Raw genomic sequence first — 22,696 nt, forward strand, 5'->3', positions numbered from 1 at the left:
TATCTTAGTCCAATATCTCCTTGCTTCTACGCATGTCCACCACATATGGTAATATGATCCTGGGGTCTGATGACACTTCCAACACTTCTCCAATTTATTCTTGAACATTCTGGCAATCCTCGTCGGGGGTAGATGCCACCTGTAAAACATCTTATACAAATTCTCCTTATATGCTGTAGACATTGTCATTTTATAATTATGTGACCACAATTTTTGCCATTTCTCTAAATCAATATCATAACCAAAATTTCCCCCCCACGCTATCATTGATTCTTTAACTTCTTCTTCCAATTTTACCTCTAACAAATATCCCTATAACTTTTTAATTACATAGTCATCAGAACCCATTAATATCTTATCTAAATTAGTCAAAACATTATAAAAACCTTGTTTGAAATCTTCTCAATATCTAGAAAATATTTGCATATATGAAAACCAATCCATCTTACATCCCTGATCTTCTAGATCTTGCTTTAACTTAAGTTCACCCTTTTCATCCAATATATCACTATATCTAACAATTTGTTCCCCTTTAAATGTCACTGGATATGAAAAAGCTTCAATTGTAGATACCCAGACTGGAATCTTCAAATAATGATATTTTTTAATCTTCTGCCAGTTCAAAAATAAAGCTTCACGTATCTGATGTCTTCTAAAATACCCCTGTATTTTAGAAGACCATAAGAAGATACGCCACCCCATCAACAAATCATTCAATAATCTAGTATTTTTCAAAGTTATCCATTCTTTAATCCACATTAAACTAGCTGCTTGATAATATAGTTCAAAATTAGGTAGGCCAAAACCACCCCTCATTTTAGCATCTTGTAACAACTTAAGTTTTATTCTTGCCTTCTTTCCCTGCCAAATATATTTCAATACCATTTTATTCAAATCTGCAAAGAATTCCTTGTCCAACTTTATTGGAATTGTCTGAAAAAGGTACAAAATTCTAGGTAAAATATTCATCTAAATAGTTCCAATCCTACCAATCAAAGATAGCTGCAGATTTCCCCATTTCATCAAATCTTGTCCTATCTGTTGCTTAAGCTTATTATAATTATTTTCTTTAAGTAAACGACACCTCGCTGTCAATTGTATCCCCAAATATTTTACCTTGTTTGTGACCTGCATCTTTGAAATTTCCATCAATTCTTCTTTTTGATTTTTCAACATATTTTTAGTCATTATTTTTGTCTTATCTTTATTAATTTTCAAACCAGCTACTTTCCCAAACTCTCCAATATTTTCTATCAGTTTATTTATTGATGTTAATGGTTCTTCAATAATAAAGACCAGGTCATGCAAAAGCTTGCAATTTGTATTCTTCTTTTCGGATTTTCATACCTTTTATCCCATGTCTTGAAATACATCGACACCTCTTTATCTTTTATTCTCAATGTTAATCTTTTCATTTCTGCACATTCTAAACTTTTCTTTATAATTTCTTCTTCCAATGGGATTTTATCTGCTTTCCAGTTTTGTGCAAATACAATTCTAGCCGCTGTTATTATATGAATAATCAAATATGTATCTTCTTTACTATATTTCTCTGGTACAATTCCCAATAAGAATATCTCTGGTTTTAACTCTATATGTTGCTGCAGCATTCCCTCTAACAATGTTTGTATTTCACCCAATATTGTTTTGCTTCTTTACACAACCACCACATATGATAGTATGATCCCAGCAATTGGTGACATTTCCAACACTTAGCTGATTTATCTTTAAACATCTTAACTAATCTTTCTGGTGGCATATGCCATCTATAAAACATCTTATACAAGTTTTCTTTATAGGCTGTTACCATTGTTAATTTGTAGTTTCTTTCCCAAAGTTGTTGTCATTTCTCCAATTCTATAGTATATCCAAAAAATTTTGCCCATGCTATCATCGTTTCTTTTAGTTCTTCATCTTCTAATCTAATACGCAGTAAATAATTATATAATCTCTTAATCATTTTCTCATCTGTTCCTGTCAATATTTCATCCAGTTCTGATTTCCCTAAGTAAAAGCCATATTGTCTACGATCTGCTTCATATCTTGATTGCATTTGCAGTCTTGTATACCAATCTATCTCGATCCCTTGTCTCTCTAGTTCTTGTTTTTGTTTCAGTTCTCCCCGATCTGTCAAAATGTCTTTATATCTAATAATATTCCCCATGTTCATAATGCGGCCCCGAGGCCCCTTACATGTGGGGTCCCTCAGGGGTTGGTCCTCTCTCCCCTTCTGTTCAACATTTATATGAAGCCGCTGGGGGAGATCATCTGTGGTTTTGGGGTGGGGTGTCATCAGTATGCTGATGATACCCAGTTTTTTATATCCACCCCGAACCAGCCCATTGATGCCCTCGACGTGATGTCCCGGTGCCTGGAAGCGGTGCGGCTCTGGATGGGGAGGAACAGGCTTCAGCTCAACCCCGCCAAGACAGAGTGGCTGTGGATACTGGCATCCCGGTTCCAAGGGAATATTCCATCTTTGGCTGTAGGGGGTGAGGTGTTGCCCCCTGCTGATAGGGCGCCCAACTTACGCGTCCTCCTGGATTCACGGTTGACTTTTGAAGATCATGTTACGACCGTGACCAGGGGGGCATTTGCCCAGATTTGTCTGGTGTGCCAGTTGCGCCCCTACCTGGACCGTGATGCCCTACGCACAGTCACCCATGCGCTCATCACCTCCCGGATCGACTACTGCAATGCTCTCTACATGGGGCTGCCTCTGAAGACCACTCGGAGGCTTCAGCTGGTGAAGAATGTGGCCGCATGGGTAGTAATGGGAGTGTCCCGACACTCTCATGTTACACCTCTCCTGTGTGACCTGCATTGGCTACCAGTTGCCCTCCGGGTGAGATTCAAGGTGCTGGTAATTACCTATAAAGCCCTACATGGCTTAGGCCTGGGGTATTTGGCGGACAATCTGCGGGCAGCGACAGCTCCCAATCGCCCGGTGCGTTCTCACAGGGAGGGCCTCCTTGGGGTGCCGTCGGCCAGACAATGTCGGCCGGCAACCCCTAGGGAGCGGGCCTTCTCTGTGGGCACACCTACCCTGTGGAATCAGCTCCCCCTGGCCCCTAACCTTCGGTCTTTCCGCCGTGACCTTAAAACATGGTTATTTCGCCTGGCTGGTTTGGACTGAAGGGGTTTTAAAGGGGATTTTAATGGTCTTTCTATAATCTTATTGGGTATTTTTAACATTGATTTTGCTTGTTTTTATTGTTGTGAGCCGCCCTGAGTCCTTTCGGAGATAGGGCGGCATGCGAATTTATTTATTAATAAATTATATATATATATATATATATATGGGTATGTCACCGCTTCTATTGTAGAAAGCCACATTGGAATATTCAAATAATGTTTTTCTTTCACTCTCTCCCACACTGATAACAAACCATTTCTTACATAATGTTTTTGGAAATATCCATGTATCCTTTGTTTCCCGTACCATAAAAAGGCATGCCAACCCAGTTGTAAAACATGACCCTCCAAAGTCAATAGTCTTGTATTCCTTAATAAAATCCATTCTTTAATCCATGTTAACGCTGCTGCTTGATAATACAATTCCCAATTCGGAAGGCCAAACCCACTTCTAATTCTTGCATCTTGTAGCATTTTTATATTGATCCTTGGTCTCTTTCCTTGCCACAAATATTTCCATGTTATTTTCTTCAACTCTACAAAATATTTTTTCTCCAGTTTTATTGGTATAGTTTGAAATAAAAATTTTATTTACATTCATACATTCATTTTTATTAATGCTATTCTTCCCATTAGTGATAATTGCAAGTTTCTCCATTTCTCCAGATCTATTTCAATTTGTTTTTTCAGTTTATGATATTTGTCTTCCTTATGCGTTACACATCTTGATGTCAGATAGATGCCCAAATATTTCACTTTCTTCACAATTTGGATGTCCAGTTTCTCCATCATCTCCTTCTTTTGCTTTTCTCTCATATTTTTCACTAGTATTTTTGTCTTATCTTTATTAATTTTCAGACCTGCTACTTTCCCATATTCTTCTATTTGCTCTAATAGTTTTGGCGCTGTCTCTATTGGGTCTTCCATGATAAACACCAAATCATCCGCAATTGCTTGTAGTTTATATTCTTCTTCTTTTATTCTCATTCCTTTTATTTCCTTTTCCTGTCTCACTTTTCTATTTAAAATCTGTAATATCAATATAAATAATAATGGAGATTGAACATTGGATTTACCTTGTACATTCTTTCTATGTGCACTGCAGGAGAGTCCAAGCATGGGTTAATTCTGTCTGTTACATCAGAGACTGAGTTGGAAAATTCTTTGGCCATGCCTACTTCTCCCAGCCGAGCCTCAGTTTTTTTCAACGAAACCAGGAACAGAAGAAGAATCGACCACTCCTGGACCCCGGACCATGACAAGCCAGGGTGGGATTGGACTCTCCTGCAGCACACATAGGAAAAACGTTCAAGGTAAGTCCAACGTTCATTCTCCTGTGCATTGCTTGGGGAGTCCAAGCATGGGATATACCCAAGCTAAATTGTTACAGGGAGATAGATTGGTCCAGGGTCCCCTCGGCCGGCAGGACTCTCTGCAAAACCAGTCTCCCGAATGCTGCTTCTGCAGATGCGTACTGGTCCAGTTTGTAATTCCGCACAAATGGAGGAGGAGAAGCCCAAGTGGCAGCCCTGCAAATCTCCAGAATCGAGGCTTGCGTAGCCCAGGCAGCGGTAGTGGAGGCACTACGTGTAGAATGTGCCATGATGCGACGGGGCACAGGCCGGGCCTGTTGCTCATAAGCTAAGGCAATACAAGCCTTGAGCCAACGTCCAATGGTGGATGGTGATACTTTCTTCCCCATAGACGTGGGCTGGAAGGATACAAATAAGGCTTCCATTCGTCGGAAAGAGGCCGTGTGTTTAATGTACCTCTTTAAAGCCCTTCGAACGTCTAAGGTATGCCAGCGTTTTTCACGTGGATGTCTCGGGTTGGGACAGAAGTCTGGTAGAATAACTTCCTGCGCCCTGTGAAACAAGGTATTTATTTTTGGCACAAATGTCGGGTCTAAGCGAAGAATGACCCTATCTGGATGAAAGATGCACAAATCCTGGCGCACCAAAAGAGCAGCAAGTTCAGATATTCTGCGTGCAGATGTAATCGTAACCAAGAAGGCAACCTTAAATGTGAACAGTTTAAGAGTGGTCGTTCTTAAAGGCTCGAATGGTGGTGATGTGAGAGCCTGAAAAACCACTGATGGATCCCAGGTTGAGTATCTGTGGACTGTTGGAGGTAATAAGTTGCCAGCTCCTTTCAAATAGCTGCGGACCCTTGGATGGTGAGACAGAGGAACAACTCCCTCACCTGGCAAGATGGTTGCCAAGGCCGCAACCTGGCGACGGAGGGTATTGGTAGACAACCCTTCTCCAGGCCCCGTTGCAGGAAATCCAGAACGTGTGAAACAGTTACAGATGTAGGAACCAGGTTCTCTTTGGTGCACCAGCGACAGAATGATGACCAGGTGGCATTATAAATCCGGATTGTCAATGGTTTCCTAGAAGCAAGAATAGTGGAAATCACATTTGGTGAATAATGTTCCTTCCTCAGGGTCTCCCGCTCAAGTGCCAAATGGCCAGCTTGAGCCACTGGGGTTCTGGATGTTGAAGGGCCCCTTGGCTGAGGGAGACCTTGTGTGGTGATAATATCCAGGGATGCGATATGGACAGTGACATCAGATCCGTGAACCATGGACATCGCGGCCAATGAGGTGCCACCACCACCACCGCCACCTCTTCCTCCAAGATCTTCCGGATCACCTACTGGATTAACGGGATTGGAGGAAAGGCATACAACAGGTTGGCCGGCCACGGGCAACAAAGTGTGTTGGTCCCCTTGGCTGCTGGTGTCCAGTACCAGGAGAAAAACTGAGGCAGTTGGGTGTTTTGTGGACTGGCAAATAAGTCCATGACCGGAGTCCCAAAGCAAACCATTATGAGGTGAAAGAGGTCTGGGTGGAGTCGCCATTCGGACTGGTCTATTGTTTTTGTTTTTGTTTTTGTTTTTTTATTTGATTTATATGCCACCCTTCTCCGAAGACTCAGGGCGGCTTACAATGTGTTCTGCTTAACCAGTCCGCCTTGCAATTGGATGTCCCGGCAATGTGTTCCGCCCGCAGCAACAGCAGGTGTTGTTCCGCCCAGAGACCCAACTTCCTCGCCTTGCGCATGAGAATCTTGGAACGAGTCTGTTGACATGCGCCTTGGCGGTGACATTGCCCATCAACAAAAGGATGTGGTGATTTAATAACTCGGTTTGAAAGTGGCGCAATGCTAGGTGGGCTGCTCTCAGCTCCAGCCAGTTCATGTTGTTGAGCACATCCTGCTGAGACCACCACCCTTGAGTCATCTTGGAATTCAGGTGAGCCCCCCAACTGAAGAGGCTGGCGTCCGATGTTAACACCAGCCTGGGAAGGTCTCGAAAAAGGCAACCTTTGTCCATGGCTGCTGACTTCTACCAGTTCAGGGAGTGAAGAACCTGTGGAGAAACCCTGACCCTGCGTAGTAAGTTGCTGTGCTCTGACCTCTGACTGGGCAGAAGGAACCATTGTAAGGTCCTCATATATAAACGAGCCCAGGGAACTATTGCTAGGCAGGATATCATTTTCCCTAATAACTAGGAAAAAAGCAATATGGGGACTAGCTGTAAGAACTGGACCCGAGCTACCATCTCCCTCAAACTGTCCCTGCAGTCTTGAGATAGGAATACCTGTGATAACTGAGTGTCAATCACTGCCCCTAAATAAGTACACCTGGTGGATGGTGTCAACTGGCTTTTGTCCCAGTTCACGGAAAAGCCATGTTCCTGAAGGGTTTGGACCATAACTTGAAGGTCCAGTTCTGCCTGCCTGAGGGACGACGACTGAATTAGAACACCGTCCAAATAACACTGCAGGCGGATCGGCTGAGCCCACAGATGTGACGCTGCTACGTCCAGCAATTTGGTGAAAGTGCATGGGGCTGACAAAAGGCCGAAGGGTAGCGCTCGGTATTGCCAGTGATGGCCTGCAAAGGCAAACCTGAGGAACCTTCTGTGGGACAATCTGATGGGCACATGGAGATATACCTCCTTGAGATCTATAGATGTTAGAAGACCCCTTTTCTGATGCCACCCAGGACTGTATGAAGGGATTGCATCTTGAACCTTTTTTACTTTAAATGAACATTTAGTTCTTTTAGGTTCAATATAGCCCTTTGGCTGCCCAAACTTTTGGGAACTAGAAAGAGGATGGAGTAAAATCCCAACTCTCTTTGTCCTTCTGGCACTGGCTCTATGGCCCTGATATCCAGCAAGTGCTGGATCTCTGCCTCCATCATAACCTTCTTGGAGGCACCCTGGGAACAGGACATTGAATGAATCATCGTAGGGGGTTGGAAAATATTCCAGTGTCAGTCCGAGGTTTACCTTCTGAAAGGCCCAAGCATCTGGGTGGTGACTCGCCACTGGTTGGTGAACATCCTTAACCTGCCGCCAATGGGGACCTGAACCTGTGAGTCACTTTGAACAATGGTAAGGCTGCCCACCTGTGCCCCTGAAGAGACATCTAGATAGCCCTGTCTCGAAAGGTAAACCTGTCCTGAGATCTGTCCATGTTGTGAGAATACTGTCTATGGTTGTAGAAAAAATGCTTTTTAAGCCTCTGATGATCGTGCGGCTCAGCTGGGCATGGGGGGGGGACACAGGGATTTTTGCTACCGGTTCTCCAAACCACCCACCACCATCGCTACCGGATCGGGTGATCCGATCCAAACCGGGAGCATTTCACCCCTGATTCAACTCCTTATCAGGCCCACTTTGACTCCCAGAAGGTACTGGTGATGTAGGAATGCCAGCTATTTTCTGGGCTTTTGCAAAATGCTTCTCCAAGGCTTTTTGCCTTCTTTGAGCATCTTTCTCAGCTGCTGCAGATGAGAGTTTGGCCTGCTTAGCCTGAGAACTGGCAGCCACCTTGCTAGAATGTAATCTGGGTTTTTTAGGGGTAGAACACCCTGCCTGATGTAGACTAGATGATGACCCTTCTGAATCACTAGTATTTGCCATTATTGAAGTATGCAAGGTCAATTATACTCAAAGGTGACTAAATGGGGGAAATTGTGCTAGGAAATCCTAGACTTATTACTCACTGCACAGTCCAGGTCACCAATTTTAACGCCAAACCGGCAACACGGCTTGTAATGCGTATAAGTTGCAAACAGCAACAGCAGCAGCAGCAGAAGCACCCACGTGCTAGCAATGGCGCGAGACCAGCAACACGGCCACAAACACCAGCAATCTGCACCTAGAAACCGGCAACACGGTCTACTTGCGCTTCGGACGGCTTCCGAATGATCTCCAGGCTTTAGGAGTGCAATTTCCTGAGGCGATATTGCTGCCTGGCCGTCTGATCCCTCTCTCACTGCTTCAGAAACTGTAAACAAAAAGGCCGCCACTCACAAAATGGTGGCTATTGGCCCTCTGATCAGCGCACGAAATTGCTGCTCCATGACTCCCTCATGGCAAGAAAGGAACGAAGAACCGAAGCCCTGGCAGCAGCAATGGCCGCTCCAAGCCTCTGCCACCCTCACCGGATCAAACGATCCACGTGGCAATGCTGCCTTAGTAGCGATCCGACCACTACTGTAACGCAGCCCTCAGCGCTGACTACTTCCTTAAGCAGTCCCTGCCAGCAAGATTTTTAAAGAGGCTCTGTCCTTTTCCCCTTTTTGTTTTATATCGAAAAATGAGGAAATTAATCAATAATTTGAAGAGCCAACTCAACAAGTCTCTCTCCCAGACTGAGTTGAAAAAAACTGAGGCTCGGCTGGGAGAAGTAGGCGTGGCCAAAGAATTTTCCAACTCAGTCTCTGACGTAACAGACAGAATTAACCCATGCTTGGACTCTCCAAGCAGCGCACAGGAGAAAAAGGGTATCCTTGTCTTGTTCCTTTTCTAATATCTATTTTCTCTGTCATTTCACCATTTACCATCACCTTTGCCGCTTGGTCTCTATATATAGTTTGGATCATATTTATAAATCTGTCTCCCAAATCCATCATTTTCAACTGTTTTATCATAAATTGCCAATTCACGTTGTCAAACGCCTTTTGTGAATCTAAAAATAACAACGCTCTTTGTTACATCTTGTAGGGTTTTATATACCTCTGCTGGTAATCCATCCGGACCTGGTGTCTTCCCATTTTTCTGTCTTATAATTCCCTCCATTAATTCCATCATAGCTATTATTTTTTCTAATAATTTTTTGAACTTTTCCAGGATTCTAGGCAGTTCCATTTTCTTCAAATATTGTTCTATCTCATCTTCTTCTATTATTTCTTCTTGATACAATCCATTGTAGTATTTCTCAATTATCCTCTTCTTTTCCTTACTTCTATAACGTATCTTTCCATCTTGATCTATTAATTGACTTATTAATTTCTTTTCTTTCTCTTTTTTCATTTTATATGCTAACCATCATCCTGGTTTATTTGCATTTTCAAAAAAAATTTGCTTTGTAGCTTTTATTTTATTTGCCAATTCTTCATTTTCCATTAAATTCATCTTGTGTTTTTTCAAATCCAACAAGTTTTTAATCTTTTTGTTGTGCGGGTTTTTTTGTAGTTCCATCTCTAATCTCTTATAGTGTTGTATATAGTATTCCCAATTTCTTTTGCTCCAATAGATATTTATGCTGTTTCTTAATATAAACTTCTTGTAGACATATAATCTCTAACTTTAATTTTTTTAATTTGTTGAATATTCTTTTTATTACTGAATTTAGTCCATTTATATTCACTGATATTACTTTTACTTCTTCTTCCATTTTTACTTATTTGTTTAGTAGATCAAGGTCACTTGATCAAAGGTCACTTTTGTTTCTCTTTGTTCTTTTATCTCTTTCGCTCTTGCCCCCTCTCTCAATGTTCTTTCCTCTTGTTCCTTGGTTGTCACCGTTAGTTGGTTCTCTTTTCTATTCCGGGCAGCTTGCCCTTTCTTCTTCTCTCACTTTCGCATCTTCTTGTTGTTCTATATATTGCCGGTAAAATAGCTCTGCCTTTTCTACCGTATCCAATCTGTGCCTTTGTTCTTGTAAATTCACCAAGATTCCTTCTGGTATCAACCATCTAAAACTCACTCCTTTTTTAATCAAATGTTTCATCAAAAAATGGTATTCTTTTCTTAGATCTCTCACTCTTCTTGGAACTTATTTCAATGCCACTATATCTCTACCTTTATATTGTGTCGTTGTGTTCCTCATAAATTGCAAGATCTCTGTTCTCAGCGTTTTTTTGTTTTTTTGTTTTTTTGTAAATCTAACATGTATTTCTCTAGGTAGATTATTCCTCATCACATATCTCGTATATACTCTGTAAATTTCGTATATTTCGTTAATTTTTTCTGGACTTTCTTTCATAACTTCCGCTAATATTTCAGCAATTTTTTCTGGTAAATTCTCTCCTTTTTCTTCCTCTATGTTTTGGAATCTTAAGTAGAAGTCTGCCTTGTCAATCTTGAGCTGTATAACTGTCTTTTCCTGGCTTTTATCTGTAGTTCTGAGCCTATAGTCCAGTGATGGCTAACCTTTTTGCTGTCGTGTGCCAAAAGCAGGGGGATGTTGGGGGGGGTCGCACGTGCGCGTGCCCACACCCATAATTCAATGTGCCCCAGGCCATTTCTGGTCTCCAGGGGGGTGGGGACGGCTGTTTTCGCTCTCCCCAGGCTCCTAGAAAGCCTCTGGAGCCTGGGGAGGGTGAAAAACAGGCCTTCCTCACTCCACCGGAGGGCCTCCAGAGGCCCAGAAACAGCCTGTTTCCCGACTTCTGGTGGGCCCAGAAGGCCCAAAAATCAACTGTGGCACGCACATGCGCGCTGCAGCTGAGCTAGGGCAATGCTCACGTGCCCACCGAAATGGCTCTGTGTGCCACCTGTGGCACGCGTGCCATAGGTTCGCCATCACGGCTATAGTCCATCTCCTCCACCTTTTTCTCTGTTGCTTCTGATTTCTCTTCTACTGTTATCAATCTTTGTTCATTTCTTCCCATCATCTCTTTCATTTCTTTAAAATCATCATGCATTGCCTGTATCATGCTTTTTAATTCCATGTTGGTTTTGTCTTGTTGTTTCTGCTGCTTTTTGTGCTGCGGAGCTTGGTGCTGCTGTTATTGATGGTGATGATAAATGTTGTGGTTGCTTCTTCATTTTAATCTTTACTTTCAAATCACGCAATTTATAATCCTAATATCGTAAATCAATACTTATAATCCACGTTTATCGTCCTGGTCACCGCAGATCTTCAGATTCTTGATACCCTAATCCATATGTTTAAAAAATGATATTAACAAAACCAAACACTAATGTTCCCCCTAAAGGGAAACTAAAGTGAGAAAAAAGAAGAAAAAAGAAAAAAAAAGAAAATCCAGACAGTGGAAGAGAAAAAAAAAAAAAACACCAACTGCCAAAAACTTTTAATAATCAAGAAACAAAAGCAAGAAGTCCAAAGGTCAGCCAAAAAATATAATAAACCCAACTATAAAAAAGAGAGTAAAGTAAAAATATAGGCGAATAAAAAATAAATATCTGGTTATTGAAATGCAATCAAAAACAATAAGTAGAAGAAAAAAGAGTAATTATCCCAAATACAAAATATTAAATGTCAAGAAATGCAAAATCCAAAAAAGAAAAAAAGAAAAAAGAAAGAAAAATATAATATCCAAATTTTAGCTTTTCCACATTTCAGGTTTTAAACAGAAAAAAATAGAGGAAAGGAAGAGAAAAGATCCAAAAATTTGCACTCCAGATAGTCAGCAAAAATAATATACCAGCAGATAATGTACAGACAGAAAAAAACAATTCCAACAAAGTAGTCTTTGAACTATTCAGTTGTTAATCTTTTTTCTTCTTCCCCTTCTCCTCTTTTACTCCCACTAAATCATAAAACAGTTTATCTCAAATGTTACTTAAGGTCATTCTTTGTTCATTCCACATTCCAAAAAAAGAAAAAAAGGATTTTTTTCACCACTAGATGGCATTGTATACCTTCACAATTTATTTTCACTGATCTAAAGTCTATTCGTTCTGACTTGGACTTTTCCGGTTTCTAATTTAAAGTCCAAAATTCATCCGTATTTCAATCTAAATTCACTCTGCCCAATCTGCTTTCCATTTATTATTCGAAATCAGTTCATATTCTTTGAGAGAATTAATTTTTATACACGGCCAACTCTTGTGTCGCCGCTAATCCAGAAAAGGGGAGGTAGCCAAATATCCACTTCCTTCCCTTTCACTCTTGCCATTTCTTTTTGTTCTAATTAATTTTTTTTTACAGTTCAGGTTATCTCTTAAAAAGTAGAAGTTTTATTTCCAAGACAGCAATTCCCTTCTCACCCAAATGTTATGTCTTGTTTCCTCTTTCTTCCCTTCACTCGTGACTGCTCCGGTTTTGTGACAGCTCTCAATGGCTGTCTTCCCAGCTGTAGAGTCGAAGGCTCTTCGCTGGTGCTACAGGGAATTTGTGGATTCCCTGTCCACACCAGCCTGTGCCCCCTTTCTTCACCGACCCTACGGATCAGCTATGGTCCCCTATGGACCCCCAAAACAGCTGAGATATCGGCACTCACTCCAGAGCCCTACACTAATCTACAGACTAGGGGGTTCATTTTGCCCACGGCTGATCTTTTGTCACTGATTAGCCAAAAGCTAGGCAGTGGGGAGAATGCCCTGTGCCAGAGCTGCTATTGGCACAGTAAAGATACCCTGTTTCCCCGAAAATAAGACATCCCCTGATAATAAGCCCAATCGGGCTTTTGAGCACATGCACTAAAATACCCCCCCCCCAAAAAAATAAGCCCTCACCAAAAATATTTAAACTCATGTGCAGCCGGTCCCTGCCATTTTCTCCAGTTAGGGTTAGGGAGACAGAGCTGGAAATCAGGTAAGATGGCAAGAGGAGCCCTGTCTTGCTCCATGTGCCCCAAAATAATAAGAACTCCCCGAAAATAAGGCCAAGCCCTTTTTTCGGGGTTCAAAAACATATAAGATAGGGTCTTGTTTTCAGGGAAACATGGTACAACCATGACTACCCCTTCCCTGCCAATCCAGCTGTTTTAACTGTTGTTTTCTAAGTCCCCTCTCAGCAATCCCATCTCTTCATCGATTCCCCTCATCCCAGTTTGTCAAATGCTGACTGACCTTTACAAGCCATGCAGAATAGCCAGTGTGGCCCTGACTTTCCAAGTATAACTGCAATGTGCTTCCAGATTTTCAAGAGGTATTCTCTCTGACTGAGATTAAAGAAAGTTTGGTGTGTGTGTGTGTGCGCGTGCATGCATATGTACCTATCCAAAGAACAAGAGTGACAGGCCCACTGACAATACATGAATCCTCTAAGGCATTCAAAACTGATCACACCAGTGTTAATTCAGCACATTAGATTTCCCACCCATGTGGAAAACATGTGGAAACAGCCAGATTTGGAAGAATTTACAGGATAAAGAATATTCAGAATGCAATGGTAATAATGCAAATAGCCAGTATTTAATTGAAAAGTGCACACATTTGAATGACAGAGATAGTGAATAGGGCAGTGATGGCGAACCTTTTTGGCATTGCGTGCCAAAAGTCTAAGCACATGTGTGGTGTCGCGCTCCTGCGTGCCGGAACCCATATTGCAATGCGCGCCCCCATTTACACCTGTGCACGACAACCCCCACGCTCCCTCTGCACATGCGCCCGCACTGTGCATGCATGCCCCCCCAATGCGCCTCCCCCACTTTTTCTAAGTGGGCCGGCATACCTCTTACCAGAGGACAACTAGGTATCGGCCCGTTCCCTGGTGAGACAGCTGTTCCCCGCCCGGCGCATGGCACTGCCAAGATGGCTTGGCTGATGATCAGGCAACTCCAAAGTTTCCTGCTAAACTTTAGTTCTCTTGCCCGTCTTCTTTCCCTGTTTAAAAGAGCCGTGCTTGTAGGGGGGAGAGATCTGACTAAAGAGCTGTGCTTTAGCTGTGCTAAAGAGCTGCCTCCTGCCTTCCACGGTCTCCAAAGTTCCTCCCTCATGGAATCCTAGCTTTTTCCTGCCTTCCACGATCTCCAAAGTTCCTCTCCCATGGAATCCTAGTTTTTTCCTGCCCTCCACGATCTCCAAAGTTCCTCCCCCATGGAATCCTAGCTTTTTCCTGCCTTCCACGATCTCCAAAGTTTCTCCCCCATGGAATCCTAGCTTTTTCCTCCCTTCCACGATCTCCAAAGTTCCTCCCCCATGGAATCCTAGCTTTTTCCTGCCTTCCACAATCTCCAAAGTTCCTCCACCATGGAATCCTAGCTTTTTCCTGCCTTCCACAATCTCCAAAGTTCCTCCCCACTCAAATCCTAGCTTTTTCCTGCCTTCCACGATCTCCAAAATTCCTCCCCCATGGAATCCTAGCTTTTTCCTGCCTTCCACGATCTCCAAAGTTCCTCCCCCATGGAATCCTAGCTTTTTCCTGCCTTCCACGATCTCTAAAGTTCCTCTCCCATGGAATCCTAGTTTTTTCCTGCCCTCCACGATCTCCAAAGTTCCTCCCCCATGGAATCCTAGCTTTTTCCTGCCTTCCACGATCTCCAAAGTTCCTCCCCCATGGAATCCTAGCTTTTTCCTGCCTTCCACGATCTCCAAAGTTCCTCCCCCATGGAATCCTAGCTTTTTCTTGCCTTCCACGATCTCCAAAGTTCCTCCCCAATCAAATCCTAGCTTTTTCCTGCCTTCCACGATCTCCAAAGTTCCTCCCCCATGGAATTCTAGCTTTCTCTTACCTTCCACAATCTCCAAAGTTCCTCCCCCATGGAATCCTAGCTTTTTTCTGCCCTCCACGATCTCCAAAGTTCCTCCCCCATGGAATCCTAGCTTTTTCCTGCCTTCCACGATCTCCAAAGTTCCTCCCCCATGGAATCCTAGCTTTTTCTTGCCTTCCACGATCTCCAAAGTTCCTCCCCAATCAAATCCTAGCTTTCTCTTGCCTTCCACGATCTCCAAAGTTCCTCCCCCATGGAATTCTAGCTTTCTCTTGCCTTCCACGATCTCCAAAGTTCCTCCCCCATGGAATCCTAGCTTTTTCCTGCCCTCCACGATCTCCAAAGTTCCTCCCCCATGGAATCCTAGCTTTCTCTTGCCTTCCACGATCTCCAAAGTTCCTCCCCAATCAAATCCTAGCTTTTTCCTGCCTTCCACGATCTCCAAAGTTCCTCCCCCATGGAATTCTAGCTTTTTCATGCCTTCCACAATCTTCAAAGTTCCTCCCCCATGGAATCCTAGCTTTCTCCTGCCTTCCCTGATCTCCAAAGTTCCTCCCCCACCGAATCCTAGCTTTTTCCTACCTTCCACGATCTCCAAAGTTCCTCCCCCAATTGAGTTCCTCCTGCCTTCCGTGCCTCCTCAGATCTTTGCAGTTTCTCCCATCACATGCTAGCTTTCTCCTGGTTTCCTGCCACGGAGAGGCATCTGCAGAGGGTAGAACCTGCAGAGATCGGGGAAGGGCCTGCCTCCGTTCATGCACGGCAGAGACCAGAAGACCAGCTGGCCGATTGGAGGTGCGCGCATGTGCGGTGGACCTGGGCTGGCACGCGTGCCATAGGTTCGCCATCACGGGAATAGGGTAACCCAATCTCTCTTTGAGATGTTTCAAAGATCTATAAACAAGATGGAATAGTATTGCCATCACTTACCCGGATGCGTCTCATAGCAGTCACAATCTCTACCCTGCTGTTTGGCCGAGGTACATCTAAGCTGCCAATATACTGGAGGAGGAGAAAGAATAGAAGGGTTAGAGCAGAATATCAGATTACCAAAGTATTCTAAACAGGTCTGGATGGCTAAAATTTGTTTGGCAAGAAAATATTTATTGCTACTCCTCTTTGTACCCAGGAAATACATAAACCAGTTTTCTCTAACCTAGTATCCTCCAGACATATGCATTTGTAGAATGAAGGTGGGGACAAGAGGATGCATACTGCAAACCTTCAAAGTTGTATAATTGTACCTGAAATCTGGATACAAGTATGTAAGGATAGGGTTTGTACAGTGATACAACTATGCACAGGTGGCTTGCTTCTGTATTGAGTATTGAGCAGGAGCGGTGACTGGAATGGAGTTTTGAAGCCAGGTGAGTGACAGCCAATCCATAGGCAAAATAACAATAAAAAGACTTTTAACTCTGAAAAAAAAACCCAGCGTAAAAACAGTGGCTAACGGGCATGGGGGCAAGAAAAGAGGAGGTCTGAAGTGGAATTTAAAGGGATAAACACACAAAAGGAAATTGACTTTTGAATAAAATTATTTGGAGATCTTTAAAAACTAGAAGAAATAACCCCAAAATTGGCAAAAGGATTGGAAAGAAAATAAGTAGATCCGTTTTTTTGAATGCTAAGAAAAACAAAAGAGAAATTGAAACAAGCCCTGTAATAGAAGTGCTGTACAAACAAAAGAAAAAAAAGAGGGGAAAAGTATTGTTTAATTTGGACTGGACTGGACTGATTTGGCATTTTCAAAGTTAAAAAGAAGAAAAGAAAAGTTAGTAAAGACTGTTAACGTGGATTGAAACAAAATGGATACTTTGTCAGATTACTGATAGAAATTGTGGATTGTAGAGAGACATCTTCAGGAGAAAAAGAACATTGCAATTTGGAACTTTTGTTTTGGAAAATTCTGAACTTTATTAGAGATAACAGTTGTGAGAACTTTTGGGGAGGATTTCTTTGCCTGCAAGCAGCTTGACTTTGGGGAGGAAAAAGGAACACAATGAGACTTTTAAAATTGGAATAAGACTAACCCAGAAAGAATAAAATGGCACAGGAAATTAGAGAAATGATGAAAATGATGTACTCGTCATGGAAAACGGAAATAAGGGAAATAATCACAATGCTACATGGAGAATTGAAACCTGAGGACCCAAAAATTGAGATACAGCATGCTCAAGCTGACAAGGAAATAAAGACGGGAGAAGCAAGACACAGAGATTGAAAATAAAGAAGATAAAGACAATGAGACTAACTATGGAAAATTAATTGAATATGTGGATAGTAACAATAAAAAGGAAGCTTTTAGAGATTACATTGGGGTTAACAATGGAAAAACAGGGTGGAAAGAGACAAAGAAGGAAAAAAAGGTGGAATAGAAAGAATACAAAAAATTTAAACGATTACATTGGGATTAACAGTGAAAAGATAAAAAAGAGTGGAAAAGCGTGAAAACAACAGGAAAAACGAGGCAAAATAGAAGAGTCCAGGACTTTGAAATACAGAATGATTACACTGGGATAAACAGTGGGGAAATAAGAAAAAGAGAAAAGAGATGGGAAACAATGGGAAATATAGGGCAAAACAGGAGAGTTCAAGATTTTAAAGCTCAAAAGAAAAAAAGGGAAAAGAAAAAGGCCAGAATAAAAATAAAAAGGGAGAAAAGAAGAAAGAAATGAAAGAGGAATATGCTATATATACTTAGGATTGAAATATGAATTGTAGCAAGAAACAATGGAAAATCATATGACTGTAAAAATGAATTGAATAATAATTGGAATATTTTTATTTGTACTTTTGAAACTTAGGTAATGATAAATTTTTAGAAATATGAATAAGTTTAAATTGTAACAATTGAAATACTTTTAACGGTATATGGTGGGGAAAGTAGAAATGACTAAGTTGTGGTTTGGAGAAATATATGGGGAAAACTATATGATTAGAGGATAACAGAACATTTTTAAATTTAATTAGGGAAATTGTAATAATTGAAATATTTTTAATTGTATATTGTGGTGAAAGCAGAAATGAGTAAGTTGTGGTTTGAAGGAATATATGGGAGAAACTATTTGGTTTATGATCATGTAAAGAGAAAAGACGGTTACATAACTAATTGATTTTTTAAGAAGTTGGATTGCATGAAAATGGAAATAATTGGAATATTCATGTTCATATTTTTGGAATTTATATAAAGAAATATATGGGGAAAGATATTTGGTTTATGATTAATATCCAAAGAAAAAAAATAGTCATATAACTGATTTACACCAAAATGTTGGATTGTATTACTTAAGGAAATGTATGTTATAAAATAATTGGGTTTATTATTCCTATAAGAAATGAATGATTGTAACACCACATAATTAATTTGATGATGGATATAAAAATAGATGACAATGGGAAATATTAATAATCATAATAATGAATACTAGGAATTATATTAGGTGAGATTTTAAATTTGAGGGGTACAATATAGTATAGAAGAGAAAAAATGAAATTTGATTAAGATTAGAGGTGAGAATGAAGGTAATACTGGTTTTAAAAAAATAGAAGAGAATAAATATTATGGCAAAAAGGAAGTATAGAAATTGTTATTTTAGTTGAAATGACTAAAAACTCTTTAAATTTGTGAATCAGCCAAATATTCTGTTCAGAAAAAATACATTGTATGTTTGTATGTGTGTTTGTGTAAAAAATAAAAAAAACTTTTTTTTTAAAAAAAAGGAAGACTGCTATCATGTATCCCCTTCATTAAGCTAAACATATCTAGTTCCTTTAGCTGTTCTTCATACAATTTCGTCTCCAGAGCCCTTATCATTTTTTGTTGCTCTTCTCTGCATTCTCTAGGTTCTCAGCATATTTTTTTATTTTGTGATATCCAAAACTGGAGGTAGTATTCCAAATATGGACTCACTAGTGCAGTATGGAGCAGTGCTATCACTTCTTTAATCTTGATACAATTCCTCAAATTGATTCAGCCTCAAATTGGATTGACTTTTTTGGGGGGCAGTTCAGCATATTACTGACTCATATACTTAGGTGATGGTATACTAGAACACCTAGATCCTTGTCATAGGCACTACTGTTGAGTCAGGTACTACCTATTCTAAACCTGTGCATTTGGTCTCAACTGTCCGACTAGCGAACCCAGGAAAAGTAGGCACTTTCAGGCATTTTAAAATACCAAAATTAAAACTTTATTGGATATACCATTTCGGCACTGAAGAATTAAAACCAACTCTGAGGTTTTTCCATGCAATGCTACATAGTTAAACATTGGTTTCCCTTCTTCCCACCTGTTAGGAAATGGGTATTGCCTAATTGGAAATATATAAGCCAACATTGTATGTTTGTATTATGTGAATGTATTATGTAGCTTTAAGAACTGTGCTGAGTCATTGTGCATCCTGATTGGATGGGCTCTGTAGCCAATGTATTTAAGGAGAGCTAAAGTATGGTTAGATGGGAACACTACATCATTTTTATCTGCTGCTATGCTGTAACACTTTTTGATCTCTATGGTCAACTGTTTGATCATGATTACTGCTTTCTGATATTTATTGAACTGTTTTTATATTGTTCCTGATTGTTCCGTGTATTTTTCTACAAACTGGTAAGAAGATTTTATATCCCTGGATTGATCTTATATTGCACTTTATATGGCCAAGACTTGGATTGTTAAAGGACTATGATTTTGCTTTTCCTTAAAAGTAAAATACTATAAAACCCAGTTTGTCTGTATGTTATTCACAATTACTCTCAAAACCGTTTCCGTGCATAAAACTCTAACGGTACTCTGCTTTATAAGCCACAACTTCTGGTGCAACTCAACAATATCCTTAACATTGGTTATGGGTCCAGAGCCGCCTAGAGTTACCCAGAAACATCTAGAGCACTGAGAGTTGATGTGAATGATACAGTAATTTATTCAGACAGCTGTGTTTGTTATTAAGTATCCAAGTGAAGATGGCACAAGATCAGTCATCCAGTATATCCATGGTAACCCGGTTGGACGGAACAAACTATGTTTCCTGGTCCATGAAATGCAACCTGCTTTTGTGTAGGGAAGGACTATGGGACATAGTTAATAATCCACCGGATGTAACTGCATGGAATCCAGATAATGATGAAGATGATAAGAAATTAGCCAAGTTTACTCAGGATAACGAATGAGCTCTTTGCATAATTGGACTGACACTGAGTGACCAGCAGCTAGTTCATACTCGTGGTGAAGATTCTGCTGCTAGGTGTTGGAACAATTTGAAGAGAATATATGTTCGGGATAGTGTGGGTGCTCATATACATTTTACACGCAAACTGTTTAAAACCCATCTTCTTAAAGGAGGAGATATGTTAGCTCATTTGGAGTTTATGACAAGAATTTTTCAAGAGCTACATGAGAAGGAACTTATTTTTTCAGAATTGCAGCAGGTTTACATTATCCTTTCTTCGTTGGATGAAAGTTACGATGATTATGTTTCTTCATTGGAGGTTTTGATCAGAGACGAACTAACATTGACTGGCATAACCAGAAGATTGTTGGAAGACTCCAGAAGAAGGAAAGACAGAGAACAATTAAGAGAGAGACAACCACAGGAAGAAAAACTGTATTCAACTGCTTATATTGTAAAAAGATGTTTTTCTTGTGGGGCTAAGGGGCATATAGCTAAATACTGTACTAAGGGAAAGAAAATGACTGTTGGTGATCAAAAGAGAACCAAAAAGAATGCTAATTTAGCTATATCTAGTTCTACAAATGTTAACAAAGATTTATGGGTAGTTGATAGTGGTGCATCACAATCCATCACTAGAAATAGAGAAAGGTTTGTTAAACTGAATGATAGCAAACAACATGTTACGTTAGCCAATGGTTGGAGAATGAAAGTAGCTGGGGAAGGTATTGCACATTGTTCATTTATTACTGAACAATTACCAATGTTGTATATACCTAGACTGAAATTCAACTTGTTATCTGTTAAATCATTAGTACAGGTTGGATTTGTAGTAACATTTAGAGAAGATGAATGTTTAATCGAAAAAGATGGAAAATGTGTTACTGCAATGTTAGAAAATGATTTATTTGTATTAAGAGATAACCCAGCAACAGTGGCTAATACTAACTCTGTTTATGATAATAAGAAGCCACACGATGAATGTATTAATTTACTTCATCAACGATTAGGACATATGAATTTTAAGGTACCGTATTTTCCGGCGTATAAGACGACTTTTTAACACAGGAAAATCATCTCAAAAGTCGGGGGTCATCTTATACGCCGGGTACCCAAATCTGAGTTGCTGGCGCTGACCGATGACGCTACGGGAGCGCCGACATTGAGGGGAAGCTGTGCCAATCTTGTCAAGGCTGCATGCCGCTCAATGCTGGACCCAGCTGGTTGCTACACGGAGCTTCACCCAGCCCCAGCTGGGGCTTGCCATCACTGGGGGTCTGGGGAAGTCGGAGCGTGGGTAATACCCACCTGGATGCCTGGGACGGTGGGGGAAGCTCCGCGCAGCAACCATCTGGGTCCAGCATTGAGCGGCATGCAGCCTTGACGAGATCGGCACAGCTTCCCGAATCTGAGTTGCTGGCGCTGACTGATGACACTACGGGAGCACCGACAACATTGACAGGAAGCTGTGCCGATCTCGTCAAGGCTGCATGCCGCTCAATGCTGGACCCAGCTGGTTGCTGCGTGGAGCTTCACCCAGGCATCCAGGGGATATTACCGACACTCCGACTTCCCCAGCTGACCCCCAGTGATGGCGAGCCCCACCTGTCTGGGGAAGTCGGAGCGTCGGTAATATCCCCCTGGATGCCTGGGTGAAGCTCCGCTCAGCAACCAGCTGGGTCCAGCATTCAGCAGTATGCAGCCTTGACTAGATTGGCACAGCTGTCCGTCAATGTTGTCGGCACTCCCGTAGCGTCATCAGTCAGTGCCCGCAACTCAGATTCGGGAAGATTCAGATTCAACCCAGATCTCGTCAAGGCTGCATGCCGCTCAATGCTGGACCCAGCTGGTTGCTGCGCGGAGCTTCCCCCAGTCCCAGCTGGGGCTCGCCATCACTGGGGGTCTGGGGAAGCCGGAGCGTGGGTAATACCCACCTGGATGCCTGGGACGGTGGGGGAAGCTCCACGCAGCAACCAGCTGGGTCCAGCATTGAGCGGCATGCAGCCTTGACGAGATAGGCACCGCTTCCTGTCAATGTTGTCGGCGCTCCCGTAGCATCATCAGTCGGCGCCAGCAACTCAGATTCATGAAGCTGTGCCGATCTCGTCAAGGCTGCATGGGTGACAGGAAAAAAATCTGGTACAAAATAGCCCTCTTGCCACTACACGTAGCGTAGCCCATTACCTTGACAGGCAGATGTGCAGCCTGGCTCATAGGTATCTCTACAGTACAGCAATAGTACATACAGTACAGAAACAGTACATACAGTACAGCAACAGTACATACGGTACAGTATACAAATAGCTAACAGTCAAGACCCCATCATGGCTCCACCAGCAAGAAGAAAGAAATATGAAGCCAGTTTTAAACTTAAAGTTGTAAACTTTGCCATGGAACATAATAACTGTGCTGCTGCAAGACAATATGGAGTAACAGAAAAGATGGTTTGGGACTGGAAAGCAAATGTAAAAGCATTAAAGAGTATGCCAAGGGGTAAGTGTGCATTAAGAAGAGACACCCCACATTGGCCAGAATTCGAAAAACATGTAGCAGACATGGTGAATGAGCATCGCCAAAACGGTTATGTAGTGACACGAAATAAAATACGTTTGTTTGCACTTCAGTGGGCCAAATCTAACCCAGATCACAGCAACAGATTTAAGGCCACTGTATCCTGGTGTACTAGATTCTTGGACAGGCATAATTTGGTACTGAGGCAAAAGACAAAAATTGCACAAAAATTATCTG

General features: G+C 41.6%; 1 protein-coding gene across 6 annotated transcripts in view; it reads right to left on the reverse strand.

The window, feature by feature from the left end:
- The window catches only part of NOS1AP (nitric oxide synthase 1 adaptor protein), a 206,753-nt gene that overhangs the window by 162,680 nt on the left and 21,377 nt on the right, over positions 1–22,696 (reverse strand). For all 6 annotated transcript variants that reach the window (XM_060690208.2, XM_060690207.2, XM_034409934.3 and 3 more), the window contains exon 2: positions 15,708–15,779. In XM_060690208.2, the coding sequence (XP_060546191.1) occupies positions 15,708–15,779 (72 nt within the window). The remainder of the gene's footprint in view (positions 1–15,707; positions 15,780–22,696) is intronic.

The sequence above is a fragment of the Pantherophis guttatus genome, chromosome 3 (genome assembly GCF_059756535.1).
Source record: "Pantherophis guttatus breed Tessera chromosome 3, ASM5975653v1, whole genome shotgun sequence".
Lineage (NCBI taxonomy): Eukaryota > Metazoa > Chordata > Lepidosauria > Squamata > Colubridae > Pantherophis > Pantherophis guttatus.